The sequence below is a fragment of the Rhinolophus ferrumequinum genome, chromosome 6, assembly GCF_004115265.2.
Source record: "Rhinolophus ferrumequinum isolate MPI-CBG mRhiFer1 chromosome 6, mRhiFer1_v1.p, whole genome shotgun sequence".
In the NCBI taxonomy this organism is placed as follows: domain Eukaryota; kingdom Metazoa; phylum Chordata; class Mammalia; order Chiroptera; family Rhinolophidae; genus Rhinolophus; species Rhinolophus ferrumequinum.
In genome coordinates this window covers 73490098-73508579 of record NC_046289.1, presented here as the reverse complement: position 1 = coordinate 73508579, position 18482 = coordinate 73490098, and the positions used below count along the sequence as shown (strand labels likewise).

Sequence of the window (18482 nt, the reverse complement as noted above, 5' to 3'; positions counted from 1 at the left end):
GAGCTACGCCGCACGTCACTGTACAGCCCGCGGATTGGCAGGAAGAGCCATTCCCCATCCTTCCTCTCCGCTGAGAAGCCGTGGAAGACGCTCTGGTTGTTAGGGCGACTCGTCCCGCCTTCCGGGGGCTTTTTTCCTGGCTTTATGATTGGCTGCTAGTATCAAGAAATCCCGGCGTGGACAGCGCGAGGGAAAAGATGGCGGCGATGGCGGTCGGAGGTGCTGGTGGGAGCCGCGTGTCCAGCGGCAGGGACCTGAATTGCGTTCCCGAAATAGCTGACACACTGGGGGCTGTGGCCAAGCAGGGGTGAGGGCCTGGGATTCCGGGCGGGATGCGGCTCTGAACTCGACGACGGAGAGGGGCAGACTAGTCATCCCCGAGAGTCAGGGGTGAGGGGGTCGGAGTGGAGAAGATGAGGGCGGGAGAAACCCGTACTCCTTGAGGGAAGAAGCTTCGGGCCCTGGAGCGTCAGAAAAAAACTTACTGGGGGCGTGTGGTCTCTGACCCTAAAAGTCTGGGTTGTCAGGTAAACTCAAAAAGGGGGCGTACAGACCTCCAGGGCCCTGGAGAGCGAGTGTATTGTCTGAGAGTGAGAGGAAGTGTTACGGGGCTAGGGAGCGAAGAGATAAACCTTGAGTGGGGGAGGCATGGGTAGTACTGGGGCAGATCTGGATGTGACAGTCCTGGGAAACCAGTGATAGTAGAGTAGAAAATCTACTTGGTTTGCATTTCATCTTTTCACCTTACTCATGTTTTCCGTGGTTGTGTTTTGGGGAGAAATTGAGGCACAGTGTAGGGGAAGTGATATGCCCCAACATGAGCTGAACTCAGCAGTCCAGTCGGTTGACTGATGATGGCAGCTGAAAGGGTTGTGCAGAATCCAGATAGCCTAATCCAGTTGCTTGGATCTCTGGGCACTGCTGCTCTCTTTACATGACAATTCTGGGTCTGTCGCGGTTGTAGGTTTGATTTCCTCTGCATGCCTGTCTTCCACCCGCGTTTCAAGAGGGAATTCACTCAGGAACCTGCTAAGAATCGACCGGGCCCCCAGACACGATCAGACCTACTGCTGTCAGGAAGGGGTAGGGACCATCCCATATGCCCCTTAATTATTCTTAGAGGCAGTAACAACTTCTTCTTTATCAGTGCCCTCATTCTCCTTTCCTGACTTAGATATATTGATTAGTCCTTAGGATACAGATAACTCTTTTCTCCTTGCTTACCTGCTAAAAGCCTTAGTTTCCTAATCTGCATCAGGCTATTCTGTGTCTATGATAGAAAAAGTGTTTTTCTCTTATCTCTACTTTATTCCCTCTTAAGAACTAGAAATCAAACAAGTAAAGTGCCTAACCTCATTCAGTCTTTGTCTTTCTTGGGTGGGGGAGTGCAGATTGGAATACGCTAATTGTGGGAAAGCTTTCTCCATGGATTCGTCCAGACTCAAAAGTGGAGAAGATCCGCAGGAACTCCGAGGCGGTAAGACTGTTTGACCTCTCCACTGGATCTTTCTAAAGATCAGGTCTGTAACCAAGCTGGGTGGGTAGAACAGGTTTCCCCCCCACCCCTGTAATTCAGTAACTCTGATATAATAATGCAATTAAAGCTATATGGATTGTTAGCTCTTAAACTTTTCCTCTTAATCTCCATTCCAGGCCATGTTACAAGAGCTGAATTTTGGAGCATATTTGGGTCTTCCAGCTTTCTTGCTGCCCCTAAATCAGGAAGATAACACAAACCTGGCCAGAGTTTTGACTAACCACATCCACACTGGCCACCACTCCTCCATGGTACGGCTGAGGGCCTCTTTTCCTACTGCATATTATAGTAGTTAGCCTTCTTGTTCCTAGCCATTCAGTAAAGGGTACATTTGGTAGAAATGTAATGTCAGTACTGCCTACCCCTGTTTAAAAGTAGCGAGCAGGGAGTTATAAAATATAAAGAATATATAATTATTTATACAAATTTATACTTGGAATAGGGGACAAGACATATTTACATAAGAACATACATATAATCATAAATTGGCAAATGCATATAAAGGGGTTAATTTGAGATCTGGATCGAGATATTTTAATTGAAGGAAGCTTTCTGGACCCACTGAGTTTTAATAGAGTACTTGTTCATGTACAGTTCTGGATGCGGGTACCGTTGGTGGCACCAGAGGACCTGAGAGATGATATAATCGAGAATGCACCAACTACACACACAGAGGAGTACAGTGGAGATGAGAAGACGTGGATGTGGTATGTCTCCTTTTGCTGCTGTACGAAGGCAAAGGGTAGGGTGAGGGGAAGTACAAGGTGGAACCTGTAGGGTTGGCCTCCTTGGTAGGGTTGGCTATGGTTATTGGTGAGCCATATGTATTTGACTGTAGTTTTCTGTGTTTGACTCTGGACAGGTGGCACAACTTCCGGACCTTGTGTGACTATAGCAAGAGGATTGCAGTGGGTAAGTCCACAGGGGTCTTAGGATAGGTATTCCTTCTCTGACTTCCTGTGAATAAGAATCAGGAGTTTCATGTAGACTCGGCTGCTGGGCAATTTTGCTGTTTTTCTGTGCTTCGTAAGGAGTAAAGAGATCTTGCGCAAAAGAGCAAGGAAAGGCTTCTTTCCTAACAGTAGTTGACAGGTCTTTCTTTTCCCTTGTGTAGCTCTTGAAATTGGGGCTGACCTCCCATCTAATCATGTCATTGATCGTTGGCTTGGGGAGCCCATCAAAGCAGCCATTCTCCCCACCAGCATTTTCCTGACCAATAAGAAGGGATTTCCTGTTCTTTCTAAGATGCACCAGAGGCTGATCTTCCGGCTCCTGAAGGTGGGTGGTAGAAGGGTTCTAAAAGTGCTCCAACTAATCCTTTTGCCTTATTCCCACATGTATGATGCTTTTTTCCTGTGGGGCTGACTCTTCCTCTCTGGGTTCTGGAGAGCAATTTCAGCAAAGTTGGGAGTCTTGAGAGGAAAAGACAAATGGCAGTAGGAGCCCCAGAAACATTTCAATAGGAACCAAATCTTACGAGAACTTTGCAGAAGGTTCCATTTAAGAAGTTACAGTGAGGATCCATGGGGCCCTTTGAGCCAGGCTGATGCTAATATGCATAGGAGGGCTTGATAAGTTCGTTGCAGCCTCGTGCTGCTTTTATTGGTATCTGGAGAACTGCTGGTCTGGGCCTTATTTTATGTATGCTAGGACTCTGGCTATAAGATACAATAATGTCCCAGAATTTTGGTTCGAGGACTGCGTCTGATGGTCTGGCTTCTCTCACAGTTGGAGGTACAGTTCATCATCACAGGCACCAACCACCATTCAGAGAAGGAGTTCTGCTCCTACCTCCAGTACTTGGAATACTTGAGCCAGAACCGCCCTCCACCCAATGCCTACGAACTCTTTGCCAAGGGCTATGAAGACTATCTGCAGTCCCCTCTCCAGGTGGGTCTGCAGTACACTGAGAGGAGGGAGGTTGGGTCTCTTGCGAGTAGGTATCCTAAAATCCTACCAAAGCTCAGGAGGCAGTGGGAAGGTTTTGGAATTCTGGTGCACTGTTCTTGCCAGAAACTGGCTGACTTACTTTGCCTGTTTCCTCCTATCAGCCACTGATGGACAATCTGGAATCTCAGACGTATGAGGTGTTTGAAAAGGACCCCATCAAATACTCTCAATACCAGCAGGTGCAGTGTGGGTCCCAGATTGGGTCAAGCACAGGGCCGGGATGACCTAGGTGAGGATAGGATTACAGCCATGAGGTCTTCTCTCTTTCCCCCCAGGCCATCTATAAATGTCTGTTAGACCGAGTGCCAGATGAGGAGAAGGACACCAATGTCCAGTGAGTGCCCTCCCCACAATCCCAGAGATTTGTGTGTCTACTTCTCTATATACCAAGTCATCTTGACTCTTCCTTTTTTCTTAGGGTGCTAATGGTGTTGGGAGCAGGCCGGGGTCCCCTGGTGAATGCTTCCCTGCGGGCAGCCAAGCAGGCTGACCGGCGGATAAAGTTGTACGCTGTAGAGAAGAACCCAAATGCTGTGGTGACGTGAGTAGCAAATCCCTTGCTGGGAAGTTTGTTCACAGTACGTTTCTCTTGTCAGGGTCCTCACTTGTGTTACTCTGTTTCAGGTTAGAGAACTGGCAGTTTGAAGAGTGGGGAAGCCAGGTGACAGTAGTCTCATCAGACATGCGGGAATGGGTGGCTCCTGAGAAAGCAGACATCATTGTCAGTGAGCTTCTGGGCTCCTTCGCTGATAATGAACTGTCACCTGAGTGCCTGGATGGAGCCCAGCACTTCCTAAAAGGTGCCTCCAGGCTGGGGTGTACTGCGTAAGGGGAATGGATTATTAGCTGGGAAGGCTGCAAGGGGGTGGGGGGAATTGGGCGGGATGGCAGCCTAGGAGGAGGTTACAAGGTTTAAGGGAAGGTGGGCTGGACTTGTGTCGTGCCCTTAGTAAATGAAGTAATCTCTCCGAACCTCGGTATTCACATTTGTAAAATGAGGGGAGTGGACTAGAGAAGACACTTAACCTGAGGTCTGTGGGCTTTCTGAGCTGCTGTGATACAGACTTTGGGCTTAGCTTTCATGAAGATCTCAAAAGTCTTTGAGACCCCCCCCAAAACTGAGAAGCACTAGATTAGAATACCTTAGGTTCCTTCCAGTTTTAATCTTGTGTAACTCTGTAACCTAACCTGAAAGTAGAATCCCCTGTGACAGGAGTTGGGAGCAGGTTGGCCTGGGAATGTGACAGCACTGAGCTGCCTGGGCGTGAGAGGTTTGAGCCTTCTGTTAGTACAGATACACCGTATCCATCCCTTGGGAACTAATGTGGCGCTCCTGCTCTGCAGAGGACGGCGTGAGCATCCCTGGGGAGTACACCTCCTTTCTGGCTCCTATCTCCTCCTCCAAGCTGTACAATGAGGTCCGAGCCTGTCGGGAAAAGGACCGTGACCCTGAGGTAAAGAGCCACTCCCTTCTGGAGGACTCCTCTCTTTAGTCCTTTCTTTTTCTGTATTAGCTTCAATTATTTTACTTTTCTGCAAAAGATGGAGAAGTGAAGGAGGACTTGGGGGTGTGGAAAAGTGGTTGAAGTAAAAGTTTTTCATCTTTTTCTGTGTCCTTGAGTCTTGAGCTTCTTTCCCTGAGGAAGTAGGTATCTCTTACCTGTCTTCAGCTCTTGCTCTCTGTCTTTCGGGTCAGGCCCAGTTTGAGATGCCTTATGTGGTACGGCTGCACAACTTCCACCAGCTGTCTGCGCCCCAGCCCTGTTTCACCTTCAGCCATCCCAACAGAGGTGGGTTCTTGCCTGGCTGTGCTCTGACTGGGTGAGAGATTGCCCTCTTGGATTTCTTCCCTTGCTGACTTGGGTCTACCCTCTCTAGGCTTCCCTTACTGGTTCTTGCTCATGCTTTACCAAGTTGTCTAGGACTTCTGGCCCCTCGTCACCCATATAAATCTTCCCTGACAGATCCTATGATTGACAACAACCGCTACTGTACCTTGGAGTTTCCCGTGGAAGTGAACACAGTGCTGCATGGCTTTGCAGGCTACTTTGAGACCGTGCTTTATCAGGACATCACGCTGAGTGAGTGTTCAGGGCTGTGGATGCTGGGGTATGAGCATGTACTACCTGGGCAGCTTATGTACATGTTTCAGTTAGAGTCACCGGGAGCCCAGGAATCAGTGAACGGGGATCTTTGATGACTTGTTTCTGTGTTCACAGAAGAGACTCTCTTCAGCCAAGGTAAAATGCTGTCATGGAGACCTCAGTTTTTTCATTATTTTGTCCTCACAGGTATCCGTCCAGAGACTCACTCTCCTGGCATGTTCTCATGGTTTCCCATCCTTTTCCCCATTAAGGTAGGAGTCACCTTTAAAACTCCATTAAGGAATAACTTCAGCTGTTTGGTTACCAGTGATGCTTGGCTGTGACCCATGTCCTCCTGCTCTGATAATTAGATACCAGTTGTAGATGTTGGGGTAACTGCTGTGGCTTTCTACATGGCTTCCCCACATCTCCCCTAGCTACTCTTCTGTCCATTTTCTACCCTGAACAAGAGTTAGCTTTTAGAAACTCAAATCTGCTCTTATCTCTTTCCTGTTTAAAACCCTTCACTGCCTTCCCACTGTCAAAATCCTGAACATTGTTTGTAAGACTTGGAGTGTTCTGATTTTAGCCTGCCTTTCCAGATACTTTCTCCTTCATTACATTGCTCAGTCCAATGGACCATCTTTTGGTTCCTCTAATACCCCATCTTCTTTCCTGCATCAGGCTTTCATATTCTTTTCCTTTGCCTATAATATTCTTTGCTTATCTCTTCACCCAGCTAACTTATTTTCCAGGTCTCCTTAAACATTCTGTTGTCAGATAACTTTCTCTGACCTCCTAGAGTAAGGTAGCGTCCCCTTTCATAGGTGCTTTCATAGCATCTAGCACCCTCTACATGTTTACAGTGCTCATCACACTTTACATTATTTGTTCAATGTGTGATTGTTCAGTTTTGATTATTCTGAAAGACTTCAAATCAATTTTGAGGATTGGAATGCTATATTTTACCATTTTATCTCCACACTTAGCTCAATACGTTGCCATATATAAACTCCACCCTGAACCTCCCTGTCCTTCTTCTTACAGCAACCCATTACTGTGCGTGAAGGCCAGACCATCTGTGTGCGTTTCTGGCGATGCAGCAATTCCAAGAAGGTGTGGTATGAGTGGGCTGTGACAGCACCAGTCTGTTCTGCTATTCACAATCCCACAGGCCGCTCATACACTATCGGCCTCTAGCTCTGCCTACAAGTATCCAGAAGCAGCTTCAGGTTTGCTCCAGTAGCACAGAAGGTGCTGTACATCTGTGGGCTGTCATTCTCCTTGCCCATCACAGAGGAGCACTTCAGTCTGCTTTCCATCAAGGTGGGCAAAGGAGCAGAATTCATTGTAGGGCTCAAGCCAACAATCTGTGAAGACTTCAGGCCAGGACCTAAGGATTTAGTGCTGGATCTGAAGCTACTCCAAGAGGCACTCAGCCTCAAGCGCTCCCTGGAATAGCCCTGAGAACATGCGGATTGAGCACATTTTCAGCCCTTTCCCTGTCCATCTCTTCCTGTTTTGATGGTTTTCTGTGGGAGGAAATATAAATAAAGTGAAGTTATGGCCTTTCCTGCTCAAGCCCTGCTGCCCCCTTACTCTGCTTTCCCACACCTTACTGAAACCTAGGCGTATTCAGATCTGTGTCCTTATCCAAGACCCAGAGGCCTAGCTTTATTCCCTATTTAGTGGTGACTCTCGGTCTCCTGGGTATAGGCCTCTCTGACTAGCTACAGAGAGGCCTTGTCCATTAGGACCTGTGATTAGGCATTTGTCTGGGGAGGAAGCATAGTTTGCCGCCTCAGAGAAAGATGGGGTAGTGGATAAAGCCAGCTTTCCATCTTCCTGAGCTGCTGAACTGCGCTCCTTTGTTACCTTTGGTAGAGAAACTGGAACCCATCCAGGCATTTCTAACAAAATAGGGTTAGAGTTTGAAGTCCTAAGAGATCATCGAGTCCAATTTTTCATTTTACAGAGGAGGTATTTGAAATTGGTACAATGATACAAAGTTAGTACTCAAAATCGGACTGGAACTTAGGTCCTCTGACTCTCCATGTTATTATTAATAGAACCAGCTACTTTTTTGAAAGTCTCAGGGTGTGGACATCAGTTTATCTGGTCAGAGGGCTGAGAATACTGCTACATCCAAGGAGTCACCTGAGGAATGTCTGAAGTTTACCCTTGAAGGGGGAGGTGTGTGGGGCACTGATCTGAACCGAAGGTATGTGAGCTGTAGTGGCCAGACATACCTGTTAAGCCTTATTTCCCAGGTCCCAAACACTGAGGGCTGGAGGAGGTATTTGGGAGGGTTATGTAGACAACCCGCTCAGAAGGGGCACGTGGGGTCTAGCGTACTTCCCGACGTGAAGCAAACACAGTTAACTCTCCACAAAGCTGTCCCCGAGAAGACTGACGTGATACCCTCGGCAAATCAGAGCAGGGGCACCTAAGAAGTCAATTGTACCTCCTTGGCTCTGCCCACGACAGCGGCTTTGTCAACTCCAGCGCGCCCCCGGAGTAGAGTACAGAAGGATCCTCCTCTCTCGTTCTCCGCCCGGCTTCCCCGCCTTCCTCAAGTCATTTAGCCCATGAGAGCGATGGGCGGGGGCCTGAGGACGCTCCCTTTTTTCGGAAGTCTGGGAGAGGTTAACCAATCAATGAGAACTTGATGGTTGCTAAGAAACACGGGACTGGCTCCACCCATGTTTAGGATTTTAGCCAATGAAAATCTGCACTTTGGAGTGTTGCCGCGAAACCAGTGAGATTAGTTCCGCCTCCTGAATGTTTCAGCGCCTGCGCAGATTGGGGAAAGTTCTGGAAGGCAGCGGAACGGCCGCCATTTTGGGGGAAAAGGATCAGCTCCGGCTGTAGTGTTGCTTTAACTGCTAAGACTGTGGAAGTCAGCCGTGCTTCGCGCCCTCCAGACACCCAAAGGAACGGAGAAAACCGGGACTCCCCCTGCGGGGACCCGGAACTGGTGAGAAACCCCTAACCCTGTTCCCCACGTAACGTCACCTATGCGTGACGTTGCCGCACGGCGCTTCCCCTGACGTCACAGGTAGAAAATGGCGTCAAGAGCAGAAGCAGGCAAACTTTTTAATTAAAATTTTTTGTTTACTTTGATTTAGAAGTGTGCGTTACCTAAATGTAGCCCACTGGCGGGATTTTAGGGATCGGCACCCTCGTGGCTGTATCCTTTACCGATGAAGACGCTGTTTGAATGGTCCCAGCGACTTGAATCCTTTTCCAAATCCCCGCAGCCTTGTTTAGGGTCACCCATACTGGGGAGGGAGCAGCGACCCACTGCGGCCTGAGAGAATCGGTTTTCGGCCCCTAGGGCCACCATTCAGAGAGAGATGAGGGAATTGAGATTTCTTCCTCAATATTCGGAAGACTAGTTTCACTATGTTGGCCTCTATGGGCTTTTCCCCGCTTTCCTTTTGTGACACTTTCCGTGGTGAATGAGTATAGTGAGGCTACATAAGAGGTTTTAGCATTGGGACACTGGCCCTCGCAGAGATGGTGCCAATCGGTTACTTACAGGACCACTTTTTAACGCGTATCTTTCGCTTGTTGCACAACATGGGGAATGTTTTTATCTTTCTCATTGTTCCTGTTAATCAAGCTGCCTTCAGTTTGGAGATATTTGTACCCAGCTCAGTGACCAGACCCAGGAGATGGCGCAACCATCACCCCTGGGACTCCAGCGTTTGGTGAATTCTGTCTTGATCTGGGCTGATAGTGGTTCTTCACTCACCTTTGCCCCTGCAGCAGTGGGGCCTAAGTGCTGGCTTGGGTCTTGACTGTACTATGACGAGGTCCAGGAACTGCCATGATTGTGGAACCCTAATGCAGTTTTTGCAGCAGGGATGGAAGAAAGCTCTGTAGTGTCTTAATGGTTGCGATCGAATGGACCTTGACCCATAAGTTGGGACATGGAGAGTGTTTGAAAACTACCAGTCTGAACATGCATTGTTTGAGACTTGCTGCTTTTAGGACATTTAGAAAGCTACACGAAACTCAGTGAGATTGTAAGTTTCAAAATGTGCTCATGTGTATGCCTGTGCTTAAATCATTTCCTTTCTGAGTCTGATTAAACACTTTACTCCATACATGGGAGGTTCACTTGTAGAGTGAAATATTTTGTGTCTGTGTTTTAAGTTACCCCTACCCCGTACTAGCACTCACCAAAGAAAAATTCTTGAAATCTGGAGCGTTTCATTTAGGGAGGAAGAGGCAGATTGTAAAAAATAAACAGGAACTTAGAAAATTTGCATAAACTTGGCAGCCAAAATGACTGAAAGGAACAGTTTGAAGATGAGAAGTTTTTCTTTTTAGAACGTTTTTTCCATAATAGGACAAATAGCATATATTAAAATGAGCCTGGCTTCTGATATTTTGAAACGTATAGTGTACATGTCTCATATCTAGAAGCCACACAATAAAGTGTGGCTAATGGGACTGATTCTTTTGATAAACCTATTAGAATGTTAATTTTCCAAATGAGTATATTTAAAGATAGGCGTCTTGATATGCTGTGTATTTTTCTTTTTTAAGTTTTCTTTAAGGTTAAGTTATAAACTATAAGAGAGGTAAGCTGATATAATGAACAGTACATTAGGCTAGAGTCAGAAGACTACTCAAGAGTCAGCTCCTCCATTTGAACTTGACTTCAGCAGCTTACAAAAACCTGTTTTTCATCTGTGCATGGATCTGATATCTGGCCATAGCATATATTACCTTTGATTACTAAATAAATGTAAGGTGTTACTATAAGAGATTGAGTTTACTGGATTTTAGACACATCTGTTTGATTTTGGTTTGATTTCCATCTTAAGCTTTAGATTTATTTCCAACTAATTTTTATCATTTTGTTGTTTCCAAGAATCTTATTTCTGTCACATGGCTAGCAATATTAGGACTATAAATGATAAGATTAATGATTACTCTTATTTGTATATTTTGTATGTTTTATATAATTTTTATATTATTCATATTTATTATTAAACCATCAGATAGGCTGTGGATTCTGAGGGCAACAAGGACAGCATTATTGGGTGATGCTTTAGCTGCTTTAAAGGGGACAAAGCTCTTGTGGATATGGAAAGTATGATTACGATTTGCCTTCTAGCATAGAAATTCTTCAGATTACCTGGGGATTTTGGACAGCTTTATTAAGGAATAACTGACATAAAATTGTACACATTAAAATGTACAATTTGAGGTGGCGGGTTAGCTCAGTTGGTTAGAGCACGGTGCTAATAACACCAAGGTTGCCAGTTCGAACCCTGCATGGGCCACTGTGAGTTGCGCCCTCCTTAAAAAAAAAGAAAATGTACAATTTGGTGGGTTTTGATATATATAAATACCCATGAAACCATCACTCCCAAAAGTTTCCTGTGCCCTTTCCTCCTACGCCCTTTTCACCTATTCCTAGGCAACCACTGATCTGCTTTCTGTCCCTACAGATTAGTTTGCATTTTCTAGAATTTAAGATGCATAAATGGAATCATAGAGTATGTACTCTTTTTTTGTTTGTGTGTCTGATTTCTTTCACTCAGCCTAAGTATTTTGAGATTCATCTATGTTGTGTATATCAGTAATTTTAGACCAGTAATTTTTGAGTAATTGATCCTATTGATTCTCTTTGGTATTTTCTGTTTTTCTTGTTTGACAGACGTGTGGTGGACAGACTTAGGAAAGACAATTGCTAGATGTAAAAGCTTGGGGGAGGTGAGAAGTCTCACCCTGCCTGGCTAGACAGAAAGGCTTCAAAGTTGGATTGGTTAAGCCTGTCTTAAATCATAATCAGAGTTACCTAAACTCTAGTTGGTATTGTATGGAAAATGCTTAATGAGTCCCCTAATTGGTGTTTGGGTGGGGCATGTGGGGAAGAGCTTAGGGCAAACCTGCATTATTCTGGTGTTGCTTTATCTTGCTTCTCATGTTTTTTAGTCTTGTGTCTTTACCTTTTCATTGGAAATACGTGCCTATTTCTGTGATTTTAGTTTAAACCAGGTATTCAGAATTTTGAACAGTAGAATGGAGGCCATTGTAAAGTAAATAGTAATTTTGAGTACCAACATTTTCTCTTCACAGGACAGGGTCTGTATTGTATTTTGTCTCTTCTTAGATATTCAGTTTTCTTCTAGACCCTTGACCTATTCTAAGCCACTAAGCAGAGCTAGTTCAAATCTGTAAGGTGAAAAAATAAACCTAGGGTAAGCAACAGCTGGTAAGATTCCTTTTGAGTTCATGAAACAGAACTACATTCTGAAGTCTTCCTTGGAGAGGAAGGAATATAGGGTGCTGCAAGACAAGGAAGAATATAAATGAGGTTCTTATGAATTGATGTTCTCTCCTCAGATCTGCTACAATGGCATCTGATGACTTTGATATAGTGATCGAGGCCATGCTGGAGGCTCCCTACAAAAAAGAAGAGGTAACATTCCCACCTTACTGCTGGAATCGGGTTAGAAAAAGCACTTGTGGATCAGAGGTTTCAACATTTTGTGAATCCTCTTTTCCTGCTTATTTATTATGTACGATGGCTATTCATAAAAGACAGTCCTTTAGTAAGCTGTGCTACAGACCGCTATTCAAGGACCATGCTTTCAGAGAGGGCCCCCAAAACTGGGAGGGGGCACGCCACATAATGTGGTGGGAACGAATACTTTGCTCATAGCTCCCAAAGACACACTAGAAAATCAGTATACATCAAACCTAACTAATTTCTCACTTTCCTGGGAAATAGATATCAGTGTAACAGATGTTGGGTAGCTAAAGTTTTGACATCAAAATCTGTCACTCTGATCTCTTCTTTTGGGGTAGTTTCTTCCCTTCCTCTCTTATTTCCTTTGTTAGGAGATCCCAGGTGCTCAAAAATTGACTAGATAATTGAGAGCCTGGAATTCATGAGCTTTTTTCTTTGACCACTTTTGTTCTTTCTGTGTCCAATGGGATCTTTGTGTCTGCCACCTTGAACCCTGTGACATTTTCCTGGTGAACCCCTTAGGATGAGCAGCAAAACAAAGAGGTTAAAAAAGACGGCCCTGGAAACACCACCCCCAGCACTGGCAACAGTGGCAGTGGGAGCAGCAGCACCAGTGGGGAGGCAAGCAAGTGAGTGTGGCGTGAGGAAATGGGTTGGCGACTTGGGAAGGGAAATAACTGTGTCCATTGGAGAAACAGCCAGAACAGGGAGGTAGTTGCTTCTAAGACTGCTGACTTTTAGTAATGTCTCCACTGGATCATGGGAATAATGGTGACTTGGTTTAATGATGATGTACTCTGAGCTTTGCAATGTAAATTTGTGGATCAGTCCCAGCATTGATATAGTTCATTTGAGTAAAATAGCAAGCGGACCCCAGATTGGGAAACGCCAGCTTTTGCTTGGCTTTGGGGGAAAACATGGCCGCTTCAGATGCCCAACACTGTCCAGGGCTGTGTGTAACTGTGTTTTGCAATTGCTATGAACTAGATCATCTTCTGGGCTTTGGTCCTTTATTGTTTTCTGTTTCACCCTGGCTATACTGTCATTCCTTTTACTTGGGAGAGATCATGAAACCTTCGCAATAATGAGAATTTATACTCTTCTTTTTCAGGAAGAAGAGGAGTCGGAGCCATAGTAAAAGCAGGGATAGAAAGCGCAGGTCAGTCATTCTGGGGCCGTTGGGTTTTGGGAATTGCTATAAATGGAAAGAGACCAGGGAAAGCTATACATTAAAGGCCAGAAGAAGTTGGCTGGCTCTTTAACCAACTAAATAATTTTTTCCACCCGTAGTCGTAGTCGGGACCGGGATCGGCATAGGCGGAGAAACAGTCGAGATCGGCAGCGTCGTCACCGCAGCCGTAGCCGGGATCGTCGACATAGTAGTGAGTCCCGAAGTCGGGACAGGCGGCGTGAGGATCGTGTTCGCTACAGGAGTCCACCACTTGCCACTGGGTATCACTTTTTGCTAATAAGATCACCTTCGTATTGTGATCTGGGTAAACCTGCACTGTCGTCCCTGCCTGAGGATGCTTATAACCTGTGAGAGGCAGGGGACCCAGCACTGGAAAGATGGTAGTAAGAATGCACATGTGAGACGACGTGCTGGCGTCTGGTTTTCTCGTGATGAAAGACCCAGCATTGGACCAATGCAGATAAAGTTGGGTGACGTGATTTTCACTTTTCTCTATTCTGTAGGCGTAGGTATGGACACAGTAAGAGTCCTCATTTCAGAGAGAAGAGCCCAGTCAGGTGAGTTGATAATGAGTACTTTTTTGGGATTGTGAGGTATGAAAAGCTCTTTGAGCCAAACTCTAAGAATGTGTAGTAGTTGAGGGTAGCTAAGAGAACGATGACCAAGTACTGGTTAGGGGGGCGGTCTCATAATTTTACTCATTCTTTAGGGAGCCAATTGATAATCTGAGTCCCGAGGAGCGTGATGCCCGAACAGTTTTCTGTATGCAGTTAGCTGCCCGCATTCGGCCTCGAGACCTGGAGGACTTTTTCTCTGCTGTTGGCAAGGTAACCTTCCCCCCTAAGTTTTCATCTGAGGAGACTCTCTTCTACCCATCCCCTTTTATGCCCAACTCAGGATTGCCTTTCTGCTCTGCATAGGTGCGTGATGTACGTATCATCTCAGACCGGAACTCACGTCGTTCTAAGGGCATTGCCTACGTGGAATTCTGTGAAATCCAGTCTGTGCCCCTGGCCATCGGGCTGACTGGGCAGCGGCTGCTGGGCGTGCCTATCATTGTGCAGGCCTCACAGGTGAACAGCTGGGAAACTGACGTGAAAAGAGGAGGTTGAAGGTAGGAAGTGTGGGACCTGAACCCGCGTTGTCTCCTCCCCCAGGCTGAGAAAAACCGACTGGCGGCCATGGCCAACAACCTGCAGAAGGGCAGTGGTGGACCAATGCGCCTCTACGTGGGCTCTCTGCACTTCAATATCACAGAGGACATGCTCCGGGGCATCTTTGAGCCCTTTGGCAAAGTGAGTAGAAAGTGAGGGAAACCTCTTAAAGGAATTGGAAACAGTAGGGAGGATGGGTGTTCCTCTTCATTCTGTCTGCCCATGATTAACCCACAGAATACATTGTAATGGGCATATAGGTCCATGCTGGGAAATGTAGGCTCCATCTCCGTATTCAGACTGCTCACTTAGACAAATGAGTCAGGCAACATGAAATCAAATAATGGGGTTCAAATTAAGTAAAATTAGTCAGAAAAGGTATTTTGGAAAGGGATGGCTTTTGTTTTTTAAAAAAGGTTTGGAGAGATATAATTGGTGGCTAGAAAGTTGGAGGTATTTAGAACAATCTGAGTAGGAAAGATCAAAGGTGTGGGGTTAGCCAGAAGATTATTGATAATTTTTCCCTGTTCTGCAGATTGATAATATTGTCCTGATGAAGGATTCAGATACAGGCCGCTCTAAAGGTTATGGTTTCATTACGGTGAGTCTCTAGTCTTTAACCTGTTTATTTTAATTTGAGTTTCTCCACTTGTCTGATTTTGCAGCTTAGTTTCATCCTTCTTTAGGAACTATCTAAATGACCCATAAATCTTGGTGCCTGGAGGTTGGACTAGCCCTCTTGCCCCTTGAGATGAGTGCATTGCGTGAGAGCTTGGCTTTGCTTCTATACTGTGTCAGTGTCCAGGAGTTTGGCCAACTTTCCTGGTGCTGCAGCTGGCACTTTGGGTAATAGTAATGGTTCTAGGCTGCAGCTAAAAGACATGAGGGAGGTTAGGTGTGGGCTTTTATGGACATGCTTCATAGAATTGGTATATTTTCACTGTGGGTGGGAATAGGAAATTACATGCTACTTCCCTCTGGTGCTACCCTGTTTGAAGCAGTTTTTCCATTGAGAAGTATCTTTACATTTAAATACTACTACCGTGTTTCCCCGAAAATAAGACCTAGCCGGACAACCAGCTCTAATGCATCTTTTGGAGCAAAAATTAATATAAGATTCGGTCTTATTTTACTATAATATAAGAGCAGGTCTTGTATAATATGATACAAGACCAGGTCTTATGTTAATTTTTGCTCCAAAAGACGCATTAGAGCTGGTTGTCCGGCTAGGTCTTATTTTCGGGGAAACACGGTATAGGGCGAATAGTGAGGCCACTTAATAGTGGAAAAGTCTCACCTTTTCCTGATGCTCCAACAAAATTGTTTCCAGTTCTCATGACTGGTTCTTCCAGCCCCATGTGACTCCATTCCAGGCTGAGGACTGTCTGCCAGCCACAAAGTCTGATAGAAGCTGATATTTTCTGAGCACAATCCAGGCACCATACACCCCCACAGTTGCCTGCAGGGCAGAGGGGGAGGTAGGTTGTATTCACCCATGGCAATTGCTCACCTCAGAAGTATCCAGTAAAGGCAGGCCACCTACACCACCTGTCTAGAAACTGTCAGGAGCGCATGCCAGGCCCTAGGGCAGGTAATACCAGAGTAAACAAAGCCAGCTGTGGTCTTCCTGGTGGCAAGTGCCTTTTCTAGTTCCCTTGTGACTAAGATGCAGAAAGGCTTCTTTGTGGCCTTTTTGCCCTTGTATTGCTGCCTTTTAGGTCAACACCCTTGACACTTGAACAGCAGACTGGGAATATTCTTTATGCCAGACTTCTGCTGGTGCTACTGATGAAAGGGACGAGAGAGTAGAGGCGCTCTGGTTAGCAGGTCACTGAGTCAGCAGCGCTGCAGTGGGGCTGGGCGTGCAGGGGCGGTGCAGTCTTCCTCTCAGCACCAGGATGTGTTCCTTCCTAAGGCTGGGCTCTGGAGGTCTAGATTCCTGTTCTTAACTGAGAACTGAAACTTACTGGTCATGAGGGCTGAAATAGAGACCAGGAGCCTTGGCTCTCAGCCTATCTTATTTCCGTTTTGTACGCCCACTTGTGAAACAGCCTGTCAGGCTAGGCTCCCTACAGCTGAGACTTTTTGCATTGTTAGGTTTTTAGTGGAGCTGGAAGACTGGAAAGTAATTGCTATTGAGTTGGTGGGAAAAGGTCCTTTTCAGAGAATAATTTTAGGGGGTCCTAGGTCACATTCCCTGGAAAAGAAAAGTTTGTACCACAGTGAACATGCAGTTTTCCTGGGATAGTAGCACTAGGAGTGTTAGGAGGGTTTTGAGAGCATGTCTGTGGTCAAGAGGTGACTGATACGGCCTGGGTTTCTTGTAGTTCTCTGACTCTGAGTGTGGCCGGCGGGCCCTGGAACAATTGAATGGCTTTGAGCTTGCTGGTCGGCCTATGAGGGTCGGCCATGTGACTGAGCGACTGGATGGTGGCACAGATATTACTTTTCCTGATGGAGACCAGGAGCTGGATCTGGGATCAGCAGGTGGACGTTTGCAGCTCATGGCCAAATTGGCAGAAGGTAGAGTTTCTCTGCAGAGTGAAGAACCTGGGGTTGAATTGCAGATCAAGGGTTGGAACATAACCCCACTGTTTCTTTCCCTTTTAGGTTCTGGAATCCAGCTGCCAAGCACAGCTGCTGCCACTGCCGCTGCCGCCCAAGCTGCTGCCTTGCAGCTGAATGGAGCAGTCCCCTTGGGGGCCCTGAACCCAGCAGCTCTGACTGGTAGACTTGGATTTGGGAAAGGGAGAGAATGGTTGGGGCCTGGAAAGAAGGAATGCTCTGTGCTCACTAACTTGGCGTCTCTCTCTTCCAGCTCTGAGTCCAGCCCTGAATCTCGCCTCTCAGGCACTTGCCTCCCAGTGCTTCCAGCTTTCCAGCCTCTTTACCCCTCAGACCATGTGAGTCTCTGGACCTGGCTCATTTTAGTCTCTGGTTATTTTCTTTCTTTTGTTTTCCATTTACCTCTTCTCCTTGCCCCAGGTAAATCAGTGGCACAATACACTGCCTCCCTGTGCCTCTGGGTCCTACCAGTCCCTTCTCCACATTTACCCTCCTACGGCCTCTTCTCTCCATTTTGTGGACCAAGCCATCCTGAGGGCGTGGACATTGACTCTGGGGGAATTGGGGCCACGCTTAGACACCAAGAAGCGCTCCTGCCCCACTGGAAATGGACTCTGCTGAGCAACTGCTAGTCAAAGAGAACAAGAGTTACTGAACACCTATTTCTCCACGTATATCGTCTCCTGGGATGATCTTCATTGCCTTTCCAACCACCTCTTAGTGATTCCTCGATTCCTCCTCTGTTGGGAAGGCCATAGGGCATTAACTGAAGGAACGAACTTCTCTCCTTTTCCTATACCTTTACCCTACAATTTTGTCAAGGCAAACCCTTAGGCCCTCTGGTCCAAGAGGACTCGGGAGTTGTGGGGTCAACCTTAAAGGTGCTGGCTTGCTGCTGAAGGGCCCTGGAAGATAGCATGAGCACGTATGTGCATTGTGAAGCCTGCCTTAGACCTCAGGCTGGGGCCAGAACTACTGTGGGCGCAGCCTTTTGCTGGGAGCTGTGAGAATGACCAGTCCTGCCAGGCATTTTGGATGTCTTAGGGGCATTCAGGAGTTTAGCAAAAGATGGGGTGTATCTTTCCAGTGTCTCCCGTCTTCCTTTGTATAGTTAGTTGTCCTTCCTCCCAGGTCCTTCCTTTGGTCCAGGGAGGGAGGATGTGCCTCTACTGTGGGCTCAACCGCAGCGTTAAAGCCGCTCCTGTCCCCTACCTGGGCTCGTGTGAGCCCTTCTCACTGGATTTTATACCCTTGTGTCTGTGTACATAAATATATATATATATATATGTATACATAAACTTTGTACAAAAGGCAAGCCCTGCTGGTGTGGCGGCTGCTGCCCATGTGTGTGTGGTCTCACTTGTGTCTGAGTTAACTTCTCATGAGCCAAAACCATGAATGGTTCTAGGAATATAAAACATTTGTGATGCCATTGCGTTTTCTTTTTTTTCTTTTAATTTTATCTAACCTTCTTTAGAAAGGCAGATGGACAAAAGGCACATACCTG

At 46.4% G+C, this 18482-nt stretch overlaps 2 protein-coding genes across 5 annotated transcripts; both read left to right on the top strand.

Annotated features, from left to right (window-relative positions):
• Positions 1-52: 52 nt before the first annotated feature.
• On the top strand, positions 53-7152 carry PRMT5 (protein arginine methyltransferase 5). 2 transcript variants are annotated; one of them, XM_033107666.1, is made up of 17 exons: positions 53-307; positions 965-1083; positions 1392-1477; positions 1654-1788; positions 2132-2244; positions 2400-2449; positions 2652-2815; positions 3266-3427; positions 3589-3666; positions 3763-3821; positions 3906-4028; positions 4112-4287; positions 4832-4941; positions 5184-5277; positions 5452-5568; positions 5779-5843; positions 6619-7152. In XM_033107666.1, the coding sequence occupies exons 1-17, from the start codon at positions 198-200 to the stop codon at positions 6769-6771; spliced, it is 1914 nt and encodes a 637-aa protein (XP_032963557.1). In that variant the 5' UTR covers positions 53-197; the 3' UTR covers positions 6772-7152. The 2 variants fall into 2 exon arrangements, with proteins under 2 accessions (XP_032963557.1, XP_032963558.1); XM_033107667.1 differs by lacking the exon at positions 965-1083 and having other exon boundaries at positions 188-307.
• Positions 7153-8388: 1236 nt separating this feature from the next.
• Positions 8389-18333, top strand: RBM23 (RNA binding motif protein 23). 3 transcript variants are annotated; one of them, XM_033107669.1, is made up of 14 exons: positions 8389-8548; positions 11938-12013; positions 12587-12693; positions 13176-13223; positions 13355-13516; positions 13760-13813; positions 13966-14083; positions 14177-14329; positions 14414-14551; positions 14946-15011; positions 16738-16933; positions 17021-17137; positions 17229-17313; positions 17396-18331. In XM_033107669.1, the coding sequence occupies exons 2-14, from the start codon at positions 11948-11950 to the stop codon at positions 17397-17399; spliced, it is 1314 nt and encodes a 437-aa protein (XP_032963560.1). In that variant the 5' UTR covers positions 8389-8548; positions 11938-11947; the 3' UTR covers positions 17400-18331. The 3 variants fall into 3 exon arrangements, with proteins under 3 accessions (XP_032963560.1, XP_032963559.1, XP_032963562.1); XM_033107668.1 differs by having other exon boundaries at positions 17229-18329; XM_033107671.1 differs by lacking the exon at positions 8389-8548 and adding an exon at positions 9427-9602 and having other exon boundaries at positions 17229-18333.
• Positions 18334-18482: the final 149 nt, after the last annotated feature.

Bases quoted from the DNA above. Each gene is read 5' to 3' on its own strand.
- PRMT5 (XM_033107666.1), top strand. From the start codon at position 198: ATGGCGGCGATGGCGGTCGGAGGTGCTGGTGGGAGCCGCGTGTCCAGC. The intron at 2,816-3,265 runs GTGGGTGGTAGA...CTTCTCTCACAG, and splicing joins TGATCTTCCGGCTCCTGAAG to TTGGAGGTACAGTTCATCAT. The intron at 5,844-6,618 runs GTAGGAGTCACC...TTCTTCTTACAG, and splicing joins CCATCCTTTTCCCCATTAAG to CAACCCATTACTGTGCGTGA.
- RBM23 (XM_033107671.1), top strand. From the start codon at position 11,948: ATGGCATCTGATGACTTTGATATAGTGATCGAGGCCATGCTGGAGGCT. The intron at 13,224-13,354 runs GTCAGTCATTCT...TTCCACCCGTAG, and splicing joins AGCAGGGATAGAAAGCGCAG to TCGTAGTCGGGACCGGGATC. The intron at 13,814-13,965 runs GTGAGTTGATAA...CTCATTCTTTAG, and splicing joins AGAGAGAAGAGCCCAGTCAG to GGAGCCAATTGATAATCTGA.